This window comes from Melozone crissalis, unplaced genomic scaffold, assembly GCF_028551555.1.
Source record: "Melozone crissalis strain CALT ecotype California unplaced genomic scaffold, PUWL_Pcris_2 ptg000002l_1, whole genome shotgun sequence".
Lineage (NCBI taxonomy): Eukaryota > Metazoa > Chordata > Aves > Passeriformes > Passerellidae > Melozone > Melozone crissalis.
This window is the reverse complement of record NW_026535780.1, coordinates 3,648,921-3,670,043: the sequence shown is the minus strand read 5'-3', so window position 1 is coordinate 3,670,043 and position 21,123 is coordinate 3,648,921. Positions and strand designations below refer to the sequence as shown.

At 38.1% G+C, this 21,123-nt stretch overlaps 1 protein-coding gene across 2 annotated transcripts in view; it reads right to left on the bottom strand.

The window, feature by feature from the left end:
- The window catches only part of TRAPPC9 (trafficking protein particle complex subunit 9), a 449,801-nt gene that overhangs the window by 413,464 nt on the left and 15,214 nt on the right, over positions 1-21,123 (bottom strand). For both annotated transcript variants that reach the window (XM_054295480.1, XM_054295472.1), the window contains exons 5-9: positions 20,198-20,224; positions 18,897-19,018; positions 17,109-17,234; positions 12,011-12,227; positions 9,769-9,912 (exon numbers count right to left, since the gene is read on the bottom strand). In XM_054295480.1, coding sequence (XP_054151455.1) covers positions 9,769-9,912; positions 12,011-12,227; positions 17,109-17,234; positions 18,897-19,018; positions 20,198-20,224 — 636 coding nt within the window. The remainder of the gene's footprint in view (positions 1-9,768; positions 9,913-12,010; positions 12,228-17,108; positions 17,235-18,896; positions 19,019-20,197; positions 20,225-21,123) is intronic.

Sequence of the window (21,123 nt, the reverse complement as noted above, 5' to 3'; positions counted from 1 at the left end):
ACTCCTCATCACCAGGGCTGGAACTGAGCAGACAGAGCAGCTCCTCTCCCTGCAGGCAGCACCCTCTGCTTCTCCACCCCAGGAACTCTGACAGGGATTGGGGGATGGCACTTTCTACAGTAACAAACAGCACCATTAATATTTTTCTGAAAAATACATGGAGCAGGTAAACACAACTTCAAAGTGCTCAGAAATCTCCTACTTGAACAAGCTGCTTTGACAGGAACACAGGAACCCTGAGGGTTCATCCCACTGCTGCAGTAAATGTGTGCGCTCCCCACAGACTCCAAAGCTTTCTTAGGGAGAAAGGCACTGGCAGCCACCAGAGAGTATGAATCCCATTTCTTTAGAAAATCAAGCAACATAAATCTCTAAATAAACACAGCAGAGACTAATAAAATTCACTGTTTGACACAGAGAAGAGCAGAAACTAGAAGAAAATAATTAATCTATGCTATGAGAGAGTTAGATCTGCTTTCATGAATAAAGCATCATGAACTGTATCAGAGACTGACTCCACCCACACAAAGGATTCAGTTATTGGCTGTGTAATAGCTCATCTTTGAAAAATAAGTTCTCAATTTACTACTAACTTTGTGGAAAGGGGAAGAAAAGAATATTTTAGACACAAATAAAAATTGCTGTCTTTTAGAAGCAGAATGTTTTCCACTTCTAAAAAGACTGCCACAGAGACAAAGAAAAGGAAGAGACTACTAAACACATCACAGTCTTCCATTACCTATAAAACCCTTCCAAGGATTTTAATAATTGTATAAAATTCATACACATGAAGTCCCAGCCAGTTTGCAGCCAAATATTTCTGTTTAAAACCTGACTTTAAAAATTGACATAGCTGAAGACAGTTCATAAAGACACCATCAAAATTTCAGTGTCTGGTTCTCCATCACATCTCATATCTGCATACTTTCAATACTAAAAAAATACATTTTGTACACACAAATTCAGTGTATAAATCACTGAAATCAATACTAATTTTTTCATGTTAAGGAACTACCTTTACAAAAAGTGGAGTAAATTAGACATAGATAACTTCTCTAACAATAAATGAAGTTCAGGACTGCTGCAAAGCTGCTTATGGGCAAGGCAGGTTTTGTAAATATTCAGAGATACAATGGTGTAACTGATAAACACACCTGATTCTGGATTTTATGTGGAAGAAGCAGAGGCAGAGGATGGAAAGAATAACACATTGATTTCTGCAGAACATTTCCCCCAATATACTGTTATACACAGGAATTTGGCCAGAAAGGTTTATCAGGATTCAAAACTTCAATGTCTCCACCAGTGATCTAAACTTACTTCAGAATAGGATGGTTAAATTGTTGAAAAAACTGGGAAACTGGCTGAAAATTTAAAATGAAGACATGTCAGCTCTCTCTCCTAATGTACAGTTGAGTTTTCCCATCCCTCTGTAAAAACATTTCTTCAGTATCACTCCCACCCCTCTCATCTTCCCCTGGCACATCCAATCCCACCCAATGGACATCACATGGGGAGCTCACTGAGGTACGGGGATGATCCATTTTTAAACATGGATATTTCTTTTTCCATATAAACTGCCAATTTCAACAGCAGCCTTGACTCCAGTGCTTTAATTTGAATTTAGGGTGAGAGAGCAGTATTGAGTCTGTTAAATGTCATATAAAATGTATTTGAATTTTAGTAATATAGCACTTCCTAAAATAGCTTCCTTTGGTACCAAAAAAAAAAAATAGCACTTAATAATACAGCAAAAATTCTTCATGTCTTCATCTGTCCAAGTCAAGTAGCTCTTCCCCAAAGGAATTTCTTTTTTTTTTCCTGGAATAAAAACCTTGCAATATGCCTCCAATTGCACACCTGTATATTTCCCCACAATTAATTGAGGGAAATCACATTTCTTCAAGATCAGAATTACCTACATGAAGACAGCAATTTTGGGCTAAAGCTCAAAGACTTCACTTTGTTCATAAGTGACCTTAAAGAATTAATAGCAAATTTTTGCCATAAAAAAGCACTATTTTACTGTAACAATTGATCTGCTGATCACAGCCTAAGAATGTGCCTATGGCACTGGCTGGAGTTTTTGTCTGTACCTCACTGACACACAAGTCTAAGCAAAGATAAATCTTGTGTGAGACTTTCAGGTTGGTCTGTAATGCTAAATATTTGATTCACAGTACATTATTTTTGTCATATAACATATGACTTAAAAATTTGTTGTGTTTCATATTTAGTGCTATGCAAATGAATTTGAATCTTTTATTCCTGTTGCTGGTTTACTCCATTTCATTCAAACTTTCAAAAAAAATCAGAGTCTAAAAGACATGTAATTCAGGTAAATAAATTACACCCACTTAATAAAGCAGTTTGAGCAAAGCTATTAAATAAGTTGGCTTGTCTCTACAAAACACAAATTCCAGGGAGACATTCTAAAGTGGGGGGTTAAAAAAAGCAGGAAAAAGTGTAGCAGGAACACAACAGTGCTGAAGTTTGACAGCACAGAACTGATGAAAACACAGAAGCAGATGAAAAGCAGCAGAAGTCACAGTGCCATGATGAATAAAACTTAACTGGCTTCTAAGAAGTCTCCTTCTACTTCCAATAAAATCTCCCAAGTCTTTTATTCCAACACATCAGATAGCATTTCCATTCAGGCTTTTTTTAATATATTCATTCTTAGACCACACTGTGCCACTGCTATACATCAAACACACAAGGTGGCAAGTCGGTTTAATTACATTTTTATACATATATATACACACATACACTTATTTATATATAAGTACACAGGCAAGATATGGCATTAAGCTGAAGCTGTGAAATATTTCAAAGTAATGGCTAAGAACTACCCAGGCTGCTATAAATATTCCCTGGTAATTACACTGTAGATTTCCATCTTCATCCTGAAATCAGTCAATTTGAATATTACAAGACCAACCACAGTAGCTCCCTTTTGAAAGGTTTATTAGTTGGGCAAAACCAACTTGCAGGTCTTTGTCAGCTGAAATATAACACAGTGCATTAAAACCAGTTCATCAGTGTCAGTAAAGTAAACCTCACTGTAACTCTGAAGTTTACATCAAGTTTTAATTTGCACTAAATTCTCTGTTCAGTCTGATTAAAGCATCATTCTTTTTAGCCCTTGCAGTCAGTAACATTTACCTTTCCAAAACTGAATTTACACACTACAGATAATCTATGCTGCCCTAATTTAAGTGCAATTTAAAGTATTTTAAGCATTGCAGCACAAAAGAGAAGCTACAGAGCAGAGCAGTTGTGCCTTCATTGCAGAGCTTGGGGATTACCTGGGACAGCACCAGCAGACTCTGGAATAGCAGGATTCCAACACTGGATCTCTTATCCTCCACTCTCAAGTAACATCACCACAATCAAGTCTACTCTAGAAATTCTAAATAACCTTGGCTTGGCAACAAATTGTGATATTGTCACTAGTGCAGTTTCCTAATAGCTGAAATCTGTTTTGACAAGTGCAGCTTTTGGCTTGACAGTAGCTGGGCTGGGGCTGTGTTTTGGGATTTGTGCTGAAAACAACATTGATAATACAGGGATGATTTGGTTATTGCCGAGTACATGGCTGGGAATCTCTTTCCTCAACACCCCAAACTCATTCACTTATTCTTTCAATCTCTTCTAATCATTAATGAACCAACATTAATGTTGGTTAATCAATCATAAATGTTTTTGTTGGTTTTTTTTTTAACTCAGGAATACTATATCAACTAAATCACACTCATTTCTTGAAAATAAATCACACTTCAAAGATGCTCCAACCTCTTCCTATTAAATCAAAATCATCCACATACCTACCAGTATTTACCAGAGCTTCTTATAATACAACCAGCACTGAGCCAAATTTATTGAACCCCAGAGGGGTTCAAAGGATGGAATTTTGTTTACCTCACTTCAAGAGAAGCATCCATGACCAGGGTCACTTAGTCAGTACTGAGAGGGCCACAGATGTGTAGGGAGAGTGATGAATCTTGTAAAAACAATCACTGCTGTGGCCAGGGTCACTAGGAAGACTATGACACAGATATATCAGTTGGAAGAACTTCCATCCCTCTTGAACTCTTACAAAAACACAGCAATGCACTTGCCATTTGTAATTCTAAAGTGAGGATAAAAACACTTTAAGAAATTAACTGCAACTGTAATTCAGCTGTTTAAAATTAAAATGCTTTTAGTGCCTTTGAACCTTATCTGGTACCTGAAATTTATTACTGTTCATTTTACAGTTCAGATCACTCCCCACCATAAACCACCTCTAATTACATTTCAAAATAATTTCCCAGATTTATTCTCTGTAGAGGAAGGAGCGGCCTTGGAATCTTCTTTCCTAAACAGAAAACCTTGATCCAAATGTTCTGATAGAGCTCAATCTTCCCTGAGTGTCTCTTTCCATACCTCAATTATCTTTCAGTTCTGGCAGGCTTCCTGCTTCTGTGTGAAGTTATTATTTTTCATGACTTGAGCAAGTTACAACTCAAAATCTTTTCTGGGCTTATGTCTTTATTTGTAATACTTATAATCTTGTTTCCTCTAACCTAAATATAAAAAAACAGGAGGAAAAAAAAAAAAGAAGAGCAGCATTATGAGAATAGGCAGGAGAAATGGCAAACAGAGGGGAGAAATGGTGAGCAATCAGCTCAAACTGAAACTCTCAACAACTCTGGGTACAGCTCTGAAAACATGGGGGAATCAGAAAGTCACAGCAAGATTTGAACAAGAGAACAGGAGGCAGTGAGGTGAACAGAGTGACAAGTTGCTTCAGCAGTCCCTCAAAAAAAAAAAGCCACTTTAAATTGTTCCATGCCCAAAAGTTATTTATAGGCTCACAGGTTATTCCTATCCCCTGCTCCAGTGAAATTCATTTACCCCAATCTCTGTAGGGAGGTAGAACCCACCAAATTCCTGTGCAGCTTCACTTCATTTTCCCAGGTTTGGAGGAAAATTCAGGACAACATTACAATTTTAAGATCCTCAGAAACCAAGTCTGGTCCCTATTGCTGCTTGGCAGGAGGGCTACAAAGGGTTAAAGTCATTCCCACATTCCCTTGTGGCCTAGCTGTCAATTTTCAGGAGCCCAGCTTAATATTCTTCCTTATTTTCCATACTTCCACATAGCAATTTGAAATTTAAATGACATGAGGGAATGCATATGCAATCTGTTCTATAAATAAAAATGTCTAAAATACTGCATAATTTCCTCTTCCAACATGCAAGATGGAAAGACATATTTTAAGAGTTGTAAGACACCACGTCTGACATCACCAAATTACTCAGTCCAGGCTTAGCCATAATTCCTGAAGATGAACAAGGTTTGGGGTTTCTTTCTTAGATCAAGCTCATCACTTCTTTGCAGAGGGCACAACCTCACCCTGCCCAGCTGATATTTCACCTGAACACAGCAGGCTTGAAAGGAGAATGTTCCAGAATTATGGAATGGTGTGGAGACCCTCACATTAATGGTGTGGACACCCTCAGCTACCAACCAGTCCAAGCTGTCAAGGCATCAAGGTGGCCTTCCCAGCCAACACTGGCAAGTCCATCCCAACTCATCTACATCTACAGGATGAGGGAAACTGAAACAGCATTCAGCAGAAATTGTGGCAGAAATTCTTCACTAGGTACAATGATCTCGGTCCAGGCTGATAATAAACATCTTTAAGAAACATGATTCAAGAAACAACCACACAGAGGAAGGACAGACACACCAGGATGTTCTGGGAAGTTCTCTCAAGAACAAAGACATCCAAAGCCCTGGTCAAAAGATGAAAAATTACTTCTGCATGTTTAATGCAGATCATCACAGAGTCAATAGTTTAATTCATTGAGTACATGACAGAGCAGTTGGGAGCTCAGATGGGAAGGCTGTCACCTCACCAGAAGACTGGAAAGAACTCAAGTGCAGCAACAATAACCATGGGACAGGAAGATCTTGGCAGAGCTACACTAATAAACATTTCCCAAACAACAAAATAGATGAACCTTGAGGATCTTTAAGGAATTAGCCCACAAAACAAAGAATGGAATACTCTTACTCCTAGTTCCATCCCATGCTATACATGGTGGGTGAGAAAATGTCACCTCAGCACATCATGGAGATCCCTGCCAGCAGAGGCAAACAGCAGGAATCCTGAAATCCTGGAAACCTGCTGAATGTCTGAAAGAACATGAACTTGCAGGGGTGAGGGACTGTTCTGATCTGCTCCAGCTGAAGAGAGACAAGTTTTGCCTTGATCCACAAATGCAGGAAGGAATTAGGTTCTGAACATACCCAAAAAGAAACACAACAAATGTTGGGATCCAAAGTGACAACTCAACTTCATTTCTTCATAAAGGAGGAAAGAAGGAGAAAACAGGAAAGGAGGAGAATGCCAGCAATGATGGTGAGAAGCACAGGAAAGGGTTACCCCAGCATGGCCCCAGCACTGCTCACACAGTGCCATGGGAGATCTCCCTGCCATGGGGAATTCCCCAGGGTCCCTCCCAGAGCTGCCCAGCCAGGGAGCAGAGCCAGGGCAGCAGCACCAGCAGGGTGGAGCAGCCAGGACAGCAAAGACTCCAGTACCTTGTAGACCTCACAGATTTTTGGGCACTTGCTTAGAGAGGATTTTGTGAGTGGCAACCTCACATCCACCTCCTAGAACAGCACATCACTGGTGACCTCCATCTCTGCTCCCCTAAAATCCACTGGCTGCTCCTTGGTACCCAGGCCAAGTTCACCTGATGTTCCCAAAGTTTATTCCTCCCTTCCCTAACAGATCAACACCAAGGTTGATCTGTTTGCAATGGTTGCAATGGTCTGCAAAAAGGTGCCTCATTTTCCAAAAGAAAGCAGCTCAAAGCTTTCACTTTCAAACCTCAAATCTTCAAGAGGCAATGGAGAAACATTCCCAACTCTGTATTCATTCACCACAGCCTGCCTGGTGGGTGGTCACATTTCCTTAGTAGCTGTTTCCATATAATTCTGTGTTTAGAGAGGCCCTAACAGATGAGCCAACACAGAATTATTTGCACTCAATGCAAGACACAAGCCATTTAAGTTGTATTAATAATATCAGTGAAGAGCCACAGTAAAATAATTGGCATTTTTTTTCCAAATATCTGACATTACTCAATTCAAATTCACTGAGCTGTACACACAGTTTTGTTGCAAAAAGCATTATGCAAAAGATAGGTTCAATTCCAAGCAACTTTGCAACTGCACATTTTAATTCTTGTTTAAAGAAAGTGATTCTTAAGGGCTTGTTACCATTAAAACATAATAGCTTGAGATTAGAGGTTTTACGCAGATTTTAGTACCTCTTTTTGCTTTGCAGAAGACTGCATTTTACATATTTATGCAACTAAATAGCTTAATTTAAAATCAAACTTTTAGTTTCCATGTTGTTAAAATAGTGACTGACATCTCCCATTTACTTGATGATATTCTTTATTTAGATTTGCCAGGCTGCATGGTTAGAGATTCAAGTAAATTCAAGTAAACATAGACAAGCTGTATTTTAAAATGCATGATTCAATTCAAACATTAAATTTTGTTTTAAACACAAACCACTTTTGACTATGCATTTGTGTTCCATTAATAGAAGCAAGAGTTTCTAATTAATAGATCTAGATTTCATTGGAACAAATAAATCTCAGCAGCTGAGCTTCTAATTGGAGAATAAATCAGTATCTCAGCTTCAACTGAACTAGTAAATGAACAGAATTAAATTTAAAAATGAGAAAATGTTCCTTTTCTGTGTCTAGAGGCAGCAAATTCTGAGAGAAAAAGGGTTAGAAGGTCAAGTTCCAGAGCCAAATGTTTAGCTGGTAACTTCCTCTCAGCTTAGGAGTTTTCACTTCTATTTATTCTAATTTTAAAAATGATCTGCAAACTACCCAAACTTTAAATAGAAGGATTTAGCAGATAATCAGTAACAAGCTTTAAAAATATGAAGGAAAGAACACATTCAAGTGAAAACTGACTTTCCAAAAGAGTGAGTTTTTCTCCACCCATAGGAACTGGTGACTTTCTATGCAGCATAGAAAAAAGTAAAGTCTGAGCACTCTTGAACTCCAACACCACTGCATTATTTCTGTTTTCTAATTAAACCTTCAATTAATTAACAAAACCTGGAAATTTCAGTCATGTGTCATCAGAGAACTCTAATGACACCTTTTTGCCAGTTTATAAGGGAACAGTTCACAGTTAGTAAAACAGCAGTCTAATCCTCTGCTTCAATTCTCTTGCTTTTGTCCCTTACTACAATTCAGGATTGAAGGTTTGTTGGTTTATTTTTCCCTAATATTCCAATACTTTTATAAGAACTATACATTTAAAATAATTTTCTATGCTAAATGGACTCTTGCACAACATCAAGTTGGACTTTATGATCTTGGAGGCCTTTTGCAACCTTAATGATTCTATGGTCACACAATATCAATCTCAGCAGAGTTACCAAAAAACTACAGGTCAGAAATACACTTCTGGCATTTCTTATCAATAAAAGACACCAAACCCAACAGCAAGTTATATTTTGGATGCATTCAGGAGAGAAGGGGAAAAAAAAAATTCAACTGTGTTTGAAACATATGGGAGAATATTTAGTTTGATTTTTTCAAAGGCACTAAGCATCACAGGTATCCTAGGCCTTAGGACACTGGCAGCTTTACTCAGACACACAATGTCTGAAGGCAAAGAACACAGAAGATTCTTGTCTTTGGGAGTTCAAACCTTCTTAGGATTAGGGATTACCAATATCACAAGTGGAAATGCAGAGTGGAAGACTTTAAAAACTTGTCTTTAGCACAACTTTCCATAAATAAATCAACAAAGCTCCACTGTAAGTCCTGGAAAATCCAAGGACCTTTTGACAGCAAATAAGTTCTACAGGTAGAAAGCAAATTTATTCCAGTTTATCAGTTCCTCTCCTTCCTCCAGCATTGATTTGAGCCACTAAACAGAGGGAATAAAGCAGGCAAATACCTAAAATTTGCCAACAAAGTTCTTTGCTGCAGGAGTCACTAAGGGGGGACATTTGGCCACAACTAAAGGAGAAAAGAAAAAAAAAAAAGCCAACCTATACTTTTTCACTTCCATCCTCATTATTGTAAACAAGGGAATAACTGGGAAAAAATGCATTTTTTACCTGGCTTCCTGAGAAGCAAAACCAAATTTTAAAATCATTTAGTACTCATTAAGATCATTGATCTCATTAAGCTGGGTGATAAAAAAGTCACTACAGAATATTTTTTTCCTAAGAAACATAATACAAAATAACAGTTGTCACTTTTGGCTTTTTCAGGTGATTCTGTAAATGTTACATGGTCCTACCGCACAGAAGGGTCCTCACACACATCATTCCCATTGCTGAAAATCATCCACAGACATTAATTGCATGGTCAACCTTTGACAAATCAAATCCTGTTAAATATATTGCTGAATTTAAAAAAATAAATAAATAAACTGCAGAATGTAGAGGAACTTAAGGCCACTGTCCCAGTTAAACACTGCTTAACTCAGGTCCATCACATTCAGCTTCTAAAAGTTAGAAACACAGAATGGTTTGGGTTGGAAAGAACCTTAAAGGTCATCTAATTTCAATTCTGTTGACTGACTACCATCAACAACCCACTCAGGCATATACAGAACTCCACAACTTGCCTGCTCTCCAAATTAATTGTATTTCAAAAGAGAGTCACATTATTTGATTATGGATCAGAAGAAAGTGCAAATCTCTGCTTTATTAAAAGCCCTACCTTGGTCAGAAAGGAAATCCAGCATGGTCTGGAGCAGGAAGGAGAGGTGCCTGACACACAGGGCAGGGTTGCCCATCCTCCTGGAGGCATAGACCAGCTCATGGAGCAGGCGCATCTGCACTGCAGCCCATCCCCTGTGAGTTCCTGGGGAAAAAGCAGGCAATAGATCATCATAAATCATTCTATTTACTGTATTGTAAACTTGGAAATCATCACTAACACCTTGGTTTTGGCTTTCTTCACATGCTAAGCTGTAATTTTATGGCACTCATACCAATCACCCAATGGCTGTTAAAAAATCCAACCCTTGTACTCAACACAAAAAATAGGATTGTTCTATTTGCTTGAATATCTAAATATGAAATCAAGTTTTATTTTATATGCTTGTCTATTCACTGATAAATATACAGTTAAAATTCTGAAGATGAACTTAACACTTCCCAAAAACAAAAATTATGCACAAAACATATAAAGTTTTTTTTTTAATTCTCTGGACAATGCACAAAAAATTTCATACAGAAATTGAAATAATAGAATCACAAAATGGTTTGGATTGGAAAGGACCTTAAAGATCATCTATTTCCAACACCTTCCCGTGGACCAGGTGGCTTAAAGCCCCATCCAACGTGGCCTTGGACACCTCCAGGGGTGGGGCAGCCACAGCTTCTCTGGGCGACCTGCACCAGGGCCTCAGCACCCTCACAGTAAAGAATTTCTTCCTAATATCCATTTAAACCTTGAAGCCATTTCCCCTTGTCTTGTCACTCCACGCCCTTGTAAAGAAAAAAAACTACCCAGTAATTCTTAACTCTCTTTAAAGATCAAGCAAGAGATATCTTTTTCTAAATGCTTTCCCAGGCAATAAAAGCAATAAAACTTTAGAACACAAGGCACATATCCTGATTTTCAGCCTTTAAGTTTCAGGCTATGAATTACTTCATATTTGTAGAGTATCTATGGGAAGAATAAATAGATGATCTTAACATAACCTTCCTTTCAGAACCATAATATGCAGCACTCTTCATAAAGCTTAACCTGCTTTTAGTAGTAAGCAACAGCAATAATTTTTAAATAACAGATATTTCGAGATGTTCAGTACTTCATAAACTTCAACAGCCTTCCTTGTAATATCACCCATCAGCATTTGGCAAACTGTTTTAGGAATATTTACTGCAACCAAACCTTGAGAGTTTATATTTTGAGAGTCTCATTATTTTTCATGTGTGAAATGTCATTTCTATCTTAGAGTTTGCAGTGATCTTTCCATATGTCTCTAAAAGAGCCATTTCAGGGATATAAAATGAGACAACTCACTTCAGTGCATCATGAAGGTAAGGGAGAAATGAAAGATAAATACCAGTCATGTCTTTTCATTGCTTTTTTATTTATAATTTCTTGGAGAACTTCTATAACTTCTTCTCCCAACACAGTCCTGTCCCAGGTCACAGCATATTTTTCCCAGCACATTCCATCTTCCTAGATTCTTAGCATCTTTCCACTGAGTCCACTTGGCATTTGCTACCTCCTCTCACATATAATTTGACTGCCAAATCACAGCAGTTTTAAAAAACCCAACATCAACCATCCACAAATACAGCTCAGCCCATCACTTTCTGCTCCTCTCCTGCAGCTGAAACATTTAGGAAATGGTCCCCAAAACTGCTGCTCTATAACATAATGCAAGGTGTTGGAAAGGTTTACTCAAAAGGAGCTGCCAAGCAGCAATTTATCTGTCTCTGATCTCATTTGTGGGAAAATGTGACATATTTGACCCTATTAATTACATTATCTGTATCTATATACACAAATATGTAAAAGGATTTTTACTCTTTTCTTGTAAGATCAAACAGCCACAAAACCAAAAGAAATACAATTTCTGATGGAACAACTGAAGGCACTTTTTCAGTTAAAGTAATCCAGGATAATAGATGACCTTTTCATGTATTGAGAAGCATATTATCAAAACCAAGATAATAATGTTTTTTTGAAAAACATAAGAAACTAAGTTTTCATAAATAACACATAATTACTTCCTGCAACCAGGGAACCACAACAACACATTCAGCAGTGACTTGCAGAAATTTGAAATTATTGGAACAACATTAAGAGAAAGTGAAGGCACAGTGTTAAACAACTGCTTTATCTGCTGCCATAGTTTCAGATTCCCAAACAACGTAGGTCCAGGATGAAATCTCTCAAGGGAATTACTATGGAAAGCCAGCTAAGTGGCAATCCCACTGACCTTTGCTGAAGTCCTGAGGGTCCAGGGAGAGGCTGTAGCCAGGCAGGGTCTCCAGCAGCAGTTTGTAGCAGGCCCTCCAGCCGGGCTCGGGGATGCTGGGCGCCGCGCACTGCATGGCCGCGATGCGCTTGAAAAACGCCGATTTGCGGTGGAAGCCGATGCGCTCGTACAGCTCCGACAGGATGCTGTAACGCTGGATCTTCTCCTCTTCCGAGAGCTGCAGTTGGAAGGGAAAGGAGGAAAGGGATGGTTTTTAATCAGATTTCAAGTGCTGAGTTTTAAAAAACAAACAGGAGTAGCAGACATTGGCGCTGCAGAAGGGCAGGGATTTGCACATAGCCAGGCGTGACAGCTTCTGCAGCCAGGGAAAGTTAAGCTTGGTTCAACTGTTAACAAAAACTGCAAAGATGAAGTTCTGCAGCTTCAACTTTATTTGTAAGTGGTACTAACAAGTAAACAGTCAAAACAGTCAGTAACAGCTAAACAGCTCCACATTTTATGGAAGATACTTAACATGATATTGGTGTGAATGAAAGGAGTGCAAAAATATAGCACTTCCAAGATTTATTGATTCACTAAGATTTTCATCCCTTGAAGATTAAATCTAATCTTGAAATCTCAAGCTATGAAGGCAAGAAACTACTGTCTGGATTTTTATGTCTGTAATCTTGTAAACCGCAAATTTTTCATTCCGTGAAACCGCACTGTGATTTATACACCGTGAGATTGAATCACAGAATCATGAAATGGTTTGGGTTGGAAGGGACCTTAAACATCATCTTGTTCCAACTGCCTGCTATGGGCAGGAATGTCTTTTTCTATACCAGCTGGCTCCAAGCCTCATCCAAGCTGGCCTTGAACACTCCCAGGGATGGGGCATCCACAGCTTCTCTGGTAAACCTGTGCCAGGGCCTCACCATGAGCAAGTTTTGGAGGGCAGCAGTGAATTCAAGGGGAGCTTTTCCCAACAAGGTAAAAAATAATGTTAAAGTAGCAAAATGTCATGGAAAGACATAGATTTCTTCACTGAGTCAAGTATTGGAACTGCCCAGGGACATGGTGGAGTCACCATGACTGAAGGGCTTTAAAAGATGTGTAGCTGTGACACTTGGGGACATGGTTTAGTGTTGGGCTTGCCAGTGTTGAGTTAATGGTTGGTCTTGAGCTCTATTCCAACCTAAACAATTCCATGATACAGTTGCACACTGCCAACAAGCGAGGTGAAATTTAGTTAAAGTCCTGTTAGGCTTAAAGCTGAAACTTGATAAGAAACTACCACCATGTGCTCCTTTAGCTTATCAGTGTATTGGCCTAAGTCCCAGGTAACTTAATTCCTTTTGCCTCTGGCCTGAATGATAATCTTGCTTTGGAGTCAGCCAGCCATGAAGAGACTGCCACAGAAACTGTGGATGATTCCTGCTCTGTGTCCCAGGAACCAGCAGGCAGAGCAATGCTGACACCTAGTGCACAGGACCTGGCACAATCAAAAGCAATAAAACGTACTTGAAATTACTCTAAAGCTGCCAACACGTTTTGCAAAGTGTTTCAAGTGACAAACTTCACCCAAATATAGCCCTAAAGGACAGAAACAGCAACTCATTCTTCAAAACTGGAAGTATCAATCAGTCTGCTTAACTTCAGGCACTCAAAGGCTTGGACAGTCAGAGGGAAGCTGCTCACCACACTGGCTGGTTTTTTTGAAGAAAGGATTAGGTCTTGTAAGCAGAGCTTCAAAATGTCTTTCAGCTACTCAAATCCTGATATAATTACAAAAAGCAGTCTGTTCTCAAAAGTAATTTCTAATTTTGGACACAGGGATATGAGACACATCAAAGAGGAGTTATCAGAGGGCACAACAACCTTATCTGACAGTTCAAATTTTTTTCTTCAGGCTATGAAGAAACACACAGAGTAGCAAAGCATTTAAGAGAGTTTCAGACAATTTTTGAAGCTGAAATTCCTATTTTTTAAGAAATGACAACACAAGACAGTGTCTGACACAAAAATACCACCCATCCCTAAGACCAAGCCCTGTATATCATGAGTTGGGAAAAAAGGTAATTGCACCAGGGTGAAAACTTTCAGAAACCAGTGCAGCTGGAAAAAAACAAAAATCACAAAAGGAAAACACAGGAAATAATTTGGAGAAGTTAGCATAGTTCCCAAAAGCAATCACTCAGAAAGAACACAAGGTATCATACTGAAGTCACCTATTTATGCCACTTTTAACAGGTTAGAGCAATGAAAAATATGGCAACAAAGTTGAAAAGGGCACAAGGACATGATCAGGAAATAAAGCAAAAAAAGCTTTAAAAACCCTATCAGAAGCTATTCCTTACATACAAATACTGACAATGTTCACTAATTCTTTAAGATGATAAAAGACGGGGCAATGCTCTTTAGGTAGACAGAAGCCCTCACTAATAATTGGAATTACTATGAGAGGCAGTAGATTCCCAAAAAGTTTTATTTTCATCATATCTAAGTTTTTAGCACTGTTACATAACTTGTTGCTTAATGGTTATCCCCAGTGTTAATCAAGTATTTTCCTCAGCTGCAGAAAACCTTATTTGCACCACCACAAAGACAGCAAAACTGCATTTTCCTAAGCACAAACAGTTATGTGTTACCATCCAGGAATTTAAAAGAAGAAAAAAATGAGAAAAAACTCACCCAGATACTCCAAGTAATTAATTCTGGGAAGATTGCAGCAGGCATTCTGCAGGCCATTGGTGAAGCACCTACAAACACCTTTCCTGACCTCACAAATCTATAAAAGCTTAATGCCTGTAAAGTGGCTGCAAATCAGGCACCACCTGAAGCACAGCATTATTTCCACCTGGTTAATTTTTATTTGACTGCTCTACCAGACAAAGCTACAACTGCATCTGGAAAGACTGTAGGTCACTCTTCAGGTAATAGAGTTTTTCCTCAAGTTTGTTTCAAGCCAGGCTTTCAAATAATGCAGCTTTTTATTTATTTTTTAATTATTCCTTACTACATTAAAATTTTATAATCTCACTTTCTCTGTAATTATATTTTACAATTTATTCCTCATAACTGGATGCAAAGTTAAGTCTTGTTACCCTGCAGCTCATCAGAAAATACCAATTACATGATATTACTAGACTGAGCATGAAATTAAATTTATGGATAGGAACAAGTCTTACACTTTAACCTGTGAGGTGTTTTTCTGCTGCAGAATATTGGTTGTGCTGATGTTCTGTTTACCTACAAATGAAAAGCACTGTCCTACAGTTTATTCCCTCAGCTATCCCAGGATGACTCTTCCTCGTGAGTTAGTCCAAATTATAAATACAACTCTAATTTGTTTACATGCTTCATACATTAAATCTTAAAAAGCTGTAAATGCAATTCCCAGCCATACCTCTCTTTATGGAAAACACATTTCCCAGCCCTGAAAAGCCCTGGAAGGATTATCCTACATTATTTCACACAGTAATGCCAACACAATCTCTGCTCCCAGCCCTGCAGAGATCCCAGTCTGAACTGGTTTTGTTGCAGGTTCACTGCTTAGATCAGGGTCTGTTTTTCATGTTGCCAAGCTTTGTGTTTGTGTATTATTAGGCAATAAATATCAACTCTTGAAGTGGCAAGTACTTTGCCATTCACTGGGTGTTGGGGGTTAGGATTTCTCCTTTTGGTTCTTTCTCTCATGGAATTTTGCCCCATCTGTTGGTAAGAGACAACAAGAACCAGTACTTAACAGTGACCAAAAAAATGGCCAAGGTGGGGAAGGGTGCAGCTGGCTCCTCTCTCACCTGGGGGTTTTCTCTTTAGGAAGGGCAAAAATACCAAAGAGATTTTGGCCAGGGGGTGAGGGTACACACACCAGTGAAGAACTGTGATTCCTTTTCCCAGGTCTTTGCCTTAAAACCCCAGATTTTCAGAGTTATTTGGAGAGAAGGAGGAGGTCACATTTTCTATTCCAAGGGAGGTTCCCGCTTTTCTTGTCAGACACCCTTCCTTCAAACCAGGATGCTGGGTCTTACAGGTTCCCTCTGATGGGAAGTGAAAGTTGCAATGTCAGTGGTGTCAGGGAGAACTGGGTATTCTCTTAATGGCACTAACTGCTTCCAGAAAAAGAAACAACAACAATGTTGGAGTTTGCAGGCAGCAAGAATAACAGCTCCAGAACAAGAGGATGGGTGAACAACAAAGAACTGCCAGCAAAAAAACAGGTTACAGAATTAAAGAGAGGGCCTTTAGCACTACAAGGATTGTGGCAATTAAGGCACACTCTAACAAGACTGATGTTTTTTATGACAGCTTATCAATTAATTATTGTCTCATTAATGCTTTGTTAGAAAATTTATTCCAGAGAAAGGGTTCTTAGCAAATGAAAGAAAGTATTCTACCTCCCTCATAAATCTGCTGTCCCTGTCTGGGCCTAATAAGGTCAATGGTGTGGATTGAAACTGCTCATCTTACCAAGATGTAATGAGAAAAAACCAAAAATCATTATGAAACCTAACACCTTTTTATTAATCCTTTCTCTCTGTGAGCAGTGACACCAAGCTTGAGACACTGCTCAAGTGTTAATGTTGTTTTTGTGGTGATACTGAGCACTTTCCACACAGCTCCAAACACTGATTTCCCCCCTGAATTCCTTTCTGATTTGGCTTAATTAAGACTTTGCACTACACAACAAAAATTCAGTTGATTAAGAACACTAATCAGACCCTTCAGCTCACTCTGCAACAGGCCATTCCTGATTTGCTCAGTTCCATTGAATGAGATGCAATCAAGAAAATTTTAAAAATCCACTGCAGAGCAGTCCCAGGCAGGTGTTTTTCCCTAGTACAGCATCACAAGAGAACAACAATGGGATTTTTTTTTTACCTTCACAAGGGAGAAGAAGCAACAGAGTTTAATCTCAAACTAAGTCCTCATGTTTTTAGATGAACTCTCAATACCTTGTAACCCAGACTCACAGATGTGAAAATCCCCAGAAGTCAAGCTTTTGTCAGAAGAAAGGCAATGGTACAGAAAATAAACTGGAGTGTCCTGAATCTAAGTAACTTTGAGGAGATTCTGTCAATTGACAAGAGAAAAAAACCTGGACTTTGCAACTGACCTGCCGAAGGTTGATGTAAACTGCGTTCTGCAGAAACTCAGAGGCTTCCATGCTCCTCTTCTGCATTGCCAGGACTCTCACAGCCTTCACACAAGCTTCCAGTTCAATCACCCCAGCATTCTTGTACTTGGAGAGGGAGAAAATTAAAATAATACTGAAGTATTGCACCTGTTAGATTTTATGAGCATTTCTGCTCAGCACATAAATCAGCTGTCACATCCTCCAAACCCAGCAATTCCTTAATGCTAATGACTGCACTGTTCAATTATCAACATGTGCCCAAGTGAAAGTTAAGGTGTCATCTAAAATATTATTGTGTAAAACAGCTGCTTTCAGCCTCTTCACTCACTGCTCTCATTTTGAGAGTTTAGGTGAGGAGAAAAGCTGGGAATATTGGAACAATTTGAGATAACCTCATATAAATGGTTGGTTGAGGGTGCTGTGTCTGCAAATAAATTCTACCTTTACAATGCAAATATTTTTATTGCTGCATCCATTTTCTCTTTAGTTACAACAATATTCCTGATGAGAGGATTAGAAACCAATCTGGCTGTTCCAATATTTGTTTGCAAAACATTTGCTGTAAATGACTGTTTGGTGATTTAGCTTGCTTAAGGAAGCTAAGGAGACAATGCAGATGTGCATTGAACTGTTACTGCTCACATAACAAACAGGCAATTTTGATCTGGTGATTTCCTCAAACAACACTAATACTGGGTATTTGATTTGGCCCACCTTCTGCTGAAGTTGAGCTCTCTTCAGGTATTTATATTTGAAAACCAATGGGAGAAAGAAAGCTCAATAAAAAAATGCAAGATTTACACCAGCAAAGCTGTCACACATTCCTCCTTGTGCATTTTTATTAGCAAAAGCAAATCAGTGGAGATTGAATCTATTTTAGAAGCTGCTACAAAAGTTTTTTCAGTTGAATGAGAACATAAAAAGTCTGCAGAAAGTGCTGCTTCCTCAGCATGAGAGCAAGGAGTTACTCTGTAGGTCTGGAACAGACAGGAGGTAACTGTGCTTGTCTTGCAGGGTTATAAATCAGTCCTGACACAAATCTCTTTGTTATTTCAAGTGAAGCTGCAGTGAAGCACAGTTATTACTTGCTGAGAGCACAGTGCATATTATAAATAATCAAAATATAAATATCCTGCCTTAAGCCCAACTAAGTCCAATAATTTTATACTCCTAGAGACATCACACCCTTTCAAGATGAGCAATGTACCCTTAAGGTAGCATTAAAAAGCTGAATGCATCCTTGACAGTTGTTGTTTTACTGATGGATTCTAATTTATCTGACACTGTGCCCAGAATTATCACCTTTCATTGCTCCTGATCATAAATTAACTCATGCACACAATTGAAATTGTTTCACTTGGAGAGTCTCCCTTTAACATGGACATGAAAATGCCTGTAATAAATATTTATAAGCTTGGTCTAAAGATACATTATCAAACAAGAAAAATACCTGAAATTAAAAAGTGATTAAATAACTCCCCTGCAATACAATCAAACTTCTCTTTAGTGTTGATGTGGACACTGAGCCACTATTTTCACAGCAAAAAACAATTCTTTTTCTTTTCTTAATATGACTGCAGACATTAAGTTCCTTTTCCATCTCAGGCTCTGAGCATTTGCACAAAAACCTAAAAAGTGCTCCAGCAGAGCTGGAAGCTGTTTTACAAACCTCACTGCCATGCTTTACAAGATCCCCCAAAACCAAAGCCTCAGCAGTTCATGGTTGAAAAGAATTTAAAGTGTTCATTTATAAATCACCAGGATTACCTTGCCATAGTAAGAAATGGCTTCTTTATATTTTTCTATGATGTCTTCAGGACTCAGGCAGTTCTTGGCACGTCCTATCTCAGCACTGGTATCTGCATTGATCCCATTGGAAGTAAGAGCACCTGGAACACAACAGGGTCAGAAATGAGCACAGGGACTCTTGGCAAATGCTAAATATCTAAAAAGCAAGCTAGGGTATGCTGTAGGTTTGACACAGAATACACAGGGTACGCTTGCCCTACCTAGAAAGAAAGGAAATAACCTTTCACTTTGTAAAAAATAAAATATATTCAGGATTTTTAGCCTTTATCTGAATGTTTAGACTATGAATAAAATGCAGATTGCTAGAATTATTTTATGGCCACATCTCAATAGACAGTTTTAATCTTTGAACTATTCCTTCTACTTTAAAACAGTGTTTCTAAAGCACACCTTAGGGTAAAAAAAAGGCTCAGACAAAACCGTAAGAAAATTGTTTTCTAATATAAAAAAGAAGGCAAGAGACAGAAAGGGTCTATATAAGGGATAAGAATTTGAAATAGAAGCCAAGGAAATCTGGCGTATTAGAAAGAACATGAAAATTCTGTTTTTAGAATTTGATTTTATTGGAGTTACCATCATAAAAGTGGAAACATATCAAAGGCTTGGCAAGGCTCAATACCTTCTTACATATTATTTAATCTGCAGCATTATACTGTAATTTATTTAGGATTATACATTAATTGATTTCTCCAAGAGGTTTCTCTGCAAAAATGGCAAAAAAATCTCTGTGTTTCAGAGCTGGCCCTAACTGTCAATAGACAGTTAAAAACTATTGTGAAAGGTATTTCTGAATTTACTCAGGGAGCAGAAAGAATGTTTCTTTACATACTTAAATGCTAAGGCAACTTTTTTAATATGTTTATTAACCTTAATGAATCAGACCAAGCACATCTGGAGATTAGGATTATTTTTATGGAAGTGCAAGATGTTTGTTCATGATGACTGAGGGAGCACCATGACTCTAAAGAATCACATATGATTATTCAGGTTGGTCACTTCAAAAATATTTTAAAATCTTCACTACTCATGGAAAGAAATCTTATTGATTAGAATTTATTGAGACACAATCACAGAATTACAGCATTTATTTTGTGCCAGTTACCTTTCAGTCTCTATAATTTCTCAAGATTTAGAGCCAAAAACTGAAGCATCAGGGATCACTGCTAGTTTTGGCAAGTGGCAATAACCATATATACAATTGCAAAACACATCAAGTAATACAAGAAAATACTTTGGAAACATGCAGGAAAATAATGTACCTGGATCAATGAGAACTTCTTGTGCCCCTAAAAGGAGGAACAAAAATGATTTTTTTCAGCCTTAAATAGAGCCAGCAAAAAGTAAGTTCTTATAATGTTTTGTAACATCAGGCTTGAACAAAATCATCAGATTCATCAGGGTTATCACTGCTGTTGTGAAGGACTACCAATAATAATTCAAGTAGTCCCCATATGTTAAATCTCATTTTGTTAATAAATAAATGTCAAAGTCTATAAATTTGCAATGAGTTCCAAGACACACTAAGAAGAATTTCAGAATTTTCAGTGTATAATTTAAATCCATATATTTTTCCCTTTATCTTTATTGTTTTGGTTAGCAAGTTTCCATTACAGTCCACTTGGTATTAATGCCAGAACCTACAGTACTTAAATCTTCTTGTGGGAGCTCATTTAATCTGCACAATACTCTAGAATAAAATTTCCAAGTAATTTTATCCCTTTTAATTGCCATTAATTTCCCTCCATCTAATTTTCTGAATAATTGAGTCATGTCAAGCCAATAAGCCAGACTGTCCATGTAAGAGTACTGCAGAGCTGGATTACCAGTATGGAACACCTTGTGGCACTAAACTTTGGTTAAACATGGCAATAAAATTGTTCATATCAAGGGTTAAGCAGTCAAAAACAATTATTTTATGAGCAAGACAGACCCTCCCTTCAGTTGACTTGCTCAGATTCCAGACAAGTGAAGCAGAGATTTAGATCTAGACTCAAATATACACCAACACTTCACTCAGGTGTCATAATTCTGCCTGGGGAAAAAGCAACAAAATCAAGATCTTAGAACTCTCAACAAATAAAATCCAGTGGAGAAATCCAGACCAGCCAGTGACCTAAGCATAAAGCAATCCAGATTCATCTTGTTTGACATACAAATCCCACAAGTGACAGAGCACAGCCAGATT